The sequence below is a fragment of the Populus euphratica genome, unplaced genomic scaffold, assembly GCF_000495115.2.
Source record: "Populus euphratica unplaced genomic scaffold, PopEup_1.0 scaffold184.1, whole genome shotgun sequence".
Lineage (NCBI taxonomy): Eukaryota > Viridiplantae > Streptophyta > Magnoliopsida > Malpighiales > Salicaceae > Populus > Populus euphratica.
In genome coordinates this window covers 204054-211996 of record NW_011500065.1, presented here as the reverse complement: position 1 = coordinate 211996, position 7943 = coordinate 204054, and the positions used below count along the sequence as shown (strand labels likewise).

General features: G+C 35.4%; 1 protein-coding gene across 1 annotated transcript; it reads left to right on the top strand.

Moving 5' to 3' along the window:
• Window positions 1-2802: 2802 nt before the first annotated feature.
• Window positions 2803-5680, top strand: LOC105108217 (protein SHOOT GRAVITROPISM 5-like). Its single transcript, XM_011002446.1, has 3 exons — window positions 2803-3382; window positions 3485-3884; window positions 4634-5680. The coding sequence occupies exons 1-3, from the start codon at window positions 3268-3270 to the stop codon at window positions 5487-5489; spliced, it is 1371 nt and encodes a 456-aa protein (XP_011000748.1). The 5' UTR covers window positions 2803-3267; the 3' UTR covers window positions 5490-5680.
• Window positions 5681-7943: the final 2263 nt, after the last annotated feature.

Below are 7943 nucleotides of genomic sequence, written 5' to 3'. Positions count from 1 at the left end.
CTTAACACACTTCTCATACAACAAAACACCATTAGCCTTATCTAAACAGGTCCCCTTACCACCAATTGCTGATATGTTTATTGATCATTTTACAGGTTTAAGTTTTATAGCTCCAGATAGCATAACCATTGGGTCTGTTATGCCTTCTTTTGTGCCCTCTAATGCACCTTATACTGCGCCTTCTAGTGAGCAATATGGCTTACCATCTAGGCCTTCATCTTCCTCAGAGTGTCCTATTCTGTCTCTGCCAGCTTTAGATCTCTATATTGATCTTTCCTGTTACTCCCTCCCACAAGAGCCCACGTCAGAGAGGTCTATTGCACCAGTAGTCTCTCATCAGCACTATATAATGTTGCATCACCAAAAGCTCAGGTCTGCCAACTCGAGTTTTGTTTCTCCACTATAACCACACTCACGGGTAACATCTTCCATTGAACATGAACCTTACATGCCAATAACACTTTGCTTTGAGATTTGAAATTGTAGCCTTTTTAATTTCAAAGATGCTAACTGGTTTTTGTTCTGACAGTTTGCTTTGAGATTTGAAATTGTAGCCTTACATGCCAATAACACTTGGTTTTTGGTTCCATTTAAACCTTTCATGAATGTTATTGGCTGTCGTTGTTTTTACAAAATCAAGCGATGGGTCGATGGTGTTATTGATTGCTACAAGGTGCGCTTAGTTGAGTGTGGTTTCACTCAACAAGAGGTTTCTACTACTCCAAAACCTTCAGTCATGTTGTTAAACCAACTATTATTTGGCTTGTTCTTGCCATTATTGTATCTAACCATTAGCAGATATGTTAGCTTTATGCGCATTATGCCTTCACTAATGGTTCCCTTCAAAAGGTATGCAACAACCCACAAGTTTTGTTGACCCTACTCTGCCCACTCATGTTTGTCGCCTTTATAAGTCCCGCTATAGTTTAAAACAAGCTGTGTGAGTTTGGTACATATGACTGAGTGACTTTCTTTTATCAATTGGCTTTTGTGCTTTTAAGGTTGATACCTTCTTATTTGTTCTGACTATGAATCATAATATCTGCTATCTGTTTATCTATATAGATGATAGTTTACTAATTAGTAATAATTCTACTCTGCTTCGCTGCCTTATTAGTTTGCTGAGTTGAGAGTTTAAACTATAGGATCTGGGTTATGCTCATTACTTTTTAAGAATTGAGGTCACTCCCACCAGCATGGGGCTCATGCTTAGTTAACACAAATATGCTATTGATATTCTTAGTTGGGGTGGTATGTCATCCTGCAAGCCTGTTGATACACCGACTTCTATTTCCAAGGTTAGTCTCTAGCCTAGTGGTTTATACTCAGATCTCACTTGTTATCAGCAAATTATCGGGGCTCCTTAATATCTCACATTTACTAAACCAGACAACTGTTATGGTATCAATAAAGTCTGTCAGTTTATGCATGTGTCGAGCCATTAGGCTGCTGTCAAACCTATTTTATGATATTTAAAAGGAACGTCTTCTTTCAGCCTTCATCTTACTCGAGGCTCGTCCTTATCACTATATGGTTTTACTGATGTGGATTGGGCAAGGAGTATTGATGATAAAAAATCTACTGGTGGCTACATCATCTTTCTTAGCACCACTCCCATCTTATGAAAATCTAGTAAGCAACGCACTATTGCTCGCTTCTCCACTGAAGTAGAATATAAAGCCTTAGCTGATGGTACTGCTGAAGTTCTTTGACTTTGTTATTTGCTTTTAGATTTATGCTTCTCTCCTAATTTTATTGCCACCATTTGGTATGACAATTTGGGTGCTACTTATTTAACTGCTAATGCGGTGTTTCATGCATGTAACAAACATGTTGAGGTTGATTATTACTTTGTTCATGATAGAGTTGCTAAAAAAAAAATATATAGATTCGCTTCATACCCTCCAAAGACCAATTAGCTTATGCTCTTACTAAACCGCTCCCTCACACTACATTTTTCTATTTACAATCCAAGCTTCAAGTGGACCACCCACCTTTAGCTTGAGAGGGTGTATTATGGAATGTGTCGTAGTTTAGAAAATATTGTATTTTTCTTGTATAGAGTTATACTATGCATTGTTCTACATAGTACCTATTATATTTTTCCCTACTCAAATAAATATAGGAGATGGTTACTGCATTATGCAAGTCTTCTAAATTAATCATACACCTTGTTTTAACTTTATGTAATATTATGATTGTGTAATGTTATTTTAATAAATAAAAAAACAAATATTTTCAGTAGCCTAAATCCAGCCAAGTCCTAGATTTATGAGTCACAAAATTTACCTTTTTAACTCGTCTAGTTCTTAAACTAGCTCCCTTTATGTTAGAAAAGAAGAAGGAAATGCATATAAGCAATTTGAGCAATGGCTCAAGCCCTCACTTAGCAAAAAAAAACTTTAATAATAAATAAAATATATTTATCAATTATGCTTATGAAATGAAGATTATTCTCACTTAACAAAAGACTCCAAGTATTCAAGGTCTCATTTGTCATGCATACATAAGAATTAATAAAAAATATTTTAAAAAATTCTATGTATAATTTTATTCAACACCCTTATTCACATTAAGCCACTGGGAAGAGGAGGAGGAAGAGAAGCTATAAAATGGTAACAAAAATAGGGAGCTTACGTGTATTTGGAGGGAAAAGTCCTCCTCCGGTAGCCAATGTATTTTTTTGCATGCAAAAATTTTACTGCCCATGAAGCCAAATAATTATGAGTCTTTAATTTGTTGTTTCTTTGTGGGGATATTTTTTTCTCCCTTTATGGCCCCTGTTTTTGGTTGTGGGATCAAGTTTCGATCAATGTGATTGGCTCTCTCTCTCTCTCGTGTTATCTTTTTAAAGAAGTTCATCAAGAAGACTCTACAAACAATACCTGATGAAGATGAGTGTTGCAGCGAAGAAATGAAAGGAAAAAAGCTGATAGCAAGCTGATGTAACAAAAAAAGCTGATCGTAACCGAAGGAAAAGAAATCAAAGCAAACCAAAGGAAAAAATATAGCTTTTTTCTTCTCCTTGCTAGCTCTCCAGCAGTACGCTCTCTATACCTTAAGCTTAGATATCTAGCCCCCCCTCTCTCTCTCTCCCCTCCCTTATCTCTGCTCTCTTCTCTCTCTAGCACCCCACATACTAGAAAGAGAGAATTAAAGAAAAGCATCATCATCATCATCATCTACTCTTGCCTGCCGCAAGAAAAGATTGTTTCTTTGCGTCTTTATAATCACAGTACACAAGATAGAATCAACAAGAAGTAACCCATGTTAGCCAATAACTCTCCCTCTTCATCACTTCCGTGTAGTTCTGAGCCATTTTCTTGCTTGGAAAATGGAAATAACATTAACAAGAGGAAACGAAGGCCGGCAGGAACACCAGGTAACTAATATTCTTGAATTTTCTTAGCCTATATATTTTCTTTGTATTAAATATTAATCATCTTATTTTGTGTAATTATCTATATATTCTTTGGTGTTCTAGATCCAGATGCAGAGGTGGTGTCTTTATCACCAAAAACACTATTGGAATCCGATCGTTACGTTTGTGAGATCTGCAACCAAGGGTTTCAGAGAGACCAAAACCTACAGATGCATAGAAGAAGGCATAAAGTCCCATGGAAGCTACTAAAGAGAGAGACGCCAGTTGTACGAAAGCGTGTATTTGTATGTCCAGAGCCTAGCTGCTTGCACCATGACCCTTGTCACGCGCTTGGTGATCTTGTCGGGATAAAGAAGCATTTTCGAAGAAAACATAGCAATCACAAACAATGGGTTTGTGAAAAATGCTCCAAGGGCTATGCTGTTCAATCTGATTACAAAGCTCATCTCAAAACCTGTGGCACCCGTGGACATTCTTGTGATTGCGGCCGTGTTTTTTCCAGGTTAACTGATAAATCTCTCTCTCTCTCTCTCTCTCATATATATATATATATATATATGATCATCATGGTGTGTGTTTTTTTTAATTAAATTTCTAAAACCATACAAAATATTCGATATATTTTTGTTCTTAAATTGGGAATTTAATTGTTATGAAAGAAAAGAAAAGGGACATCATGTAGAGTACTCCTCTACTTGATGTAGTTTCTGATTGATGGAACCTTAATTAATCCATTTCTTAAGCAGTGCTACTATTACTGACAGTTGTGAACACGGTTCCCAAAGATCAGTTGTCGAAGGTGGTTTTTTTTTCCTTGCTGTATGTTTCGAGTTCCTCTCGACCGCTCAAACCCCGAAAACAGTTTTACTTTTTTGTTGTTTATCTTTTTTGGATTTTGGCTGTCAATCGATCTCTTCTAACTATGTAATAAATGATTAGCTTACAGATGTGATAAACATTGTTTTATTCCATTATTTAATTAATATTTCCTTCCATTATTTCCATCCAAGTCAATTGCATTTCAAAGCTATGACCACTTCTATTCTTTATTTATTTCTTATTGTTTAATGCACTAATGACTTGATCTCTTCCTTTCATCAATAAGGACACTTAGATCAAAACCATTTTGAGTATCTTCTTGCCACAACGTACGAGCATGACATCTGGTTCATTTTCATTTTGTATTCAGTAACATAATTATTATTGTGTATTTATACGTGCTAAAGTTTTTTTTTTTGTCTGTGTGCGTAGAGTTGAGAGTTTTATTGAGCACCAAGATGCTTGCAACATGGGGAATCTCCGATCAGAATCACGGTCACTACAACCAGCTGCATGCTTATCTAGAACTGCTTCAAGTCCAAGCCCTTCCAGTGATACCAATTTTAGTACAGCTCCTTGGCTTCCTTTGCTAATACCAAGAACAACTGATCATGCCATGTTCTTTATTACCCCAACTACTACTAGTAATGTTGTGGATAAATCAGATTCTTCAAAAAGTGCTGCACACTACCATAATTTGGAGCTTCAGCTTTCGACTGCTTCAGGAAATCCCTTTGAGATCTCAGTTTCTCCTAAAAGAGAGGATAATCATTCCACTCAATTGCAGCTCTCAATTGGGTCGAGTGATGTTAGTGACAGAAATGAATCGAACATCAGCTACGCAGACAAAGATCATGATGGCAAAAGCTCTCCAAGAGAGAACAATAATGGCATTCCTAGACCAGAATTGGGTGCTTCAAGGATTAAAGAGCAAGTGATCAGGGAACAGTTAATGATGGCCATGGCAGAGAAGATTCATGCTGAAGAAGCAAGACAACAAGCAAAGAGACAAATTGAATTGGCAGAACAAGAATTTGCCAATGCCAAGAGAATCAGGCAAAAAGCTCAAGCTGAGTTAGACAAGGCGCAAGCTTTGAAACAGCATGCAATAAATCAAATCAATTCCACTATTCTACAAATTACTTGCCATGCTTGCAAACAGAAGTTCCATGCAAGAACACAAGCAGATGAGAACTCTTTGGTATTGAGTTTCATGTCATCAGCTATAACAGAAGATGAAGTAGAGCACATTAATGGAATTGGTATAGCTAAAACATTTAACAGATGAATTGTCCACCTCTCTCTTTCTTATAATTTTCTCTTCTTTCTTCTATCTATTGATCAGACACCAAGTGAGTATTGCGATTATAATCTCAAGTGGATTAGTGAGGTGTTGTAATATCCTTCAATGTGTGAAGTAATTATTTGTTCTTTAATTTGGTAATTAATTGAAATTATGATAATGGGTTTTAGATTTAATTTGCTGGTTCATTAGTTATGATCAAAGTTCCCATATGGTAGAGTAATATTTTGTGGAGTAGTTACTCTCATCCATAAATTAAGAAGAAAAGGAAAGGATTTGCTAGAGATGTGTGAGTTGTTCATTAGGTTTCCTCCTCTGAGACTATTTCATTGAATAAGCTCAGAGACAATCATACATCTCTTTCCTTCAAACTTTTAATAGTTTTGGATTTTCTATTTGGACTATGTGGATATGTTAGCATGCCTAGGTCAGAAAATGAAGGTGACCCTTCCCCGCCATTAATATAGGGTACAGTTCAGCTGACCAATATTTATAGGCTATAAAAACTTCGAAAACAAAATCAACACAAAACGGGGAGGGGGAGGGGGAGAGAGAAAGGAATCAGATAGTCCTTTCATCTCTGAGCTTATGGTCTCCTCATATAAATGTAAGAGTAAAAACGCCATGTTTTTCAGTGCCATAGTTGTGACAGACTCACTCGTCCCTCTCAAGGTCTCCAAACAAACAGACACAAACAAATTCCATTCACAAACAATATTTCTTTCTTTCACTGTCATCTCTCTGTGCATAAGAATCAGCGCCTCATTGGGGGCCAGTGGGGCGCGGCAAAGCATCTTTCCTTTCATGCAGAGACATTCAAAGCTTTTCTTTGAGCTGGAAATTCAATTTCTTGGTGTTAGGAAACTCTTTCTGGTTTATGTTTTCTTTCATGATCACTTGAGCCAAAACAGAAAGGCTGAGGGAAGTCCTTTACCCGACCTTTCTCAAAAGATATGTACTTTTCCTTTGAAAATAAATTTATATTGCTTTTGCTGTGGTAGCATGTGCTTCATTTTCTTTCCCTTTTTTTCACACACAAAAAAAAGCCTATACAACTTAATTAATTAATTAATATACGATGATGCTCGAAAATTCATAATTTCAGGGAAGTTACTTTTCGCCTGTTTGAAAGATAAATTATCATGTATTTATGTTCATTTTCTATTCTTCGGATTCTAAGGATTAGTGATGGGAACTGAGTTTCCTGCAAAATAATTTTTTTATGGAGATTTTAGTGAGATTTCAATAATTAAATGAGTGATTTTATTATAAAAAGTTGCAGCAAATAAATATTAAATTTTAAAAATTAAAAAACTTATTATTAGTTTATGTAGATAAATATTAAAAATAAGTTGTAAGAAAATAAAAATGATAAATCTTTTTTTTTAGGCCGCTTAGATAGCATTTATAATCTTAAATTTTTTTTTTTACAAGAGGAGTCATAGGTCTTTTCCTTCTTCATCTTCAAACGAGAGGATGGTTCCTACATCAATCTAAACATGATATTAATATTGATGGGTTTATCCTATATAATAAACATGAATACTGATTGAAATATAAATGACCTTTAAATAACTTTTTGCATGGCTAGGATATAGGGAAATGATGACCCTTGATTCCCACCTTATATGCTTATATTTGAAGAATTCTTAGCTTAAAAAAGTGTTGATTCTAGCATCTTGAGTCTAATGTATAACCAGTTTAAAGAGATGGGTCTAACAACTCATTAAATTTTAAAGTCTTGAATATAGTGTATAGTCAAGTTTAAAGAGATTAGATGTGACATTTCACTTAATCCACATGATCTCTTGAATTTAATATATAATTGAACTCAAAAGGATGGTGTATGATATTTTTCAGACCTATAAATATTTGAGCTTGATAAATAGTTGAGTTTAAAAAAGTTAAGTCTCGCATTTTATCCGACCCATAAAAGCCAAGGCTTAAAGTGTAACATAATTGAAGATTCTTCCTGAAATTTTTTTCCATCTCCACGTAGATCTCTTTAATTATTATTTTCCCCATAAAACTCGAACTCAAGAACTCCCTTGTTAACTACATTAGCTATTTCACTTAATTAACTAGGTACTGGCTGTAAGTTTATCTTATAAAAAAGGAGATGATAACATGCCGATTAAGTTAGTGAAAGTATAGCTTATTTTCGAATTACTATCATCTTAATATCTTTCCAGAAGCATTGCACTTCCAAATAGTTGAGTGCTGTGGGCAAGTTTATTTGATCAATGAAAGGAAGCTCATGCTAATTATACCTTTCCAGTCATAGTTCATGAGATAGTGACTCTGTGGCTCAAGATTTGCAACAATGATTCTCTGATTTATCACAATTTCTGCCATGCCTAGAGAAATTATTTCATGGCAATGATAGAGTGCAGAATCTACTGGGGTTGCAGATTTGCGACAATATGCCCTTCAAGTCAT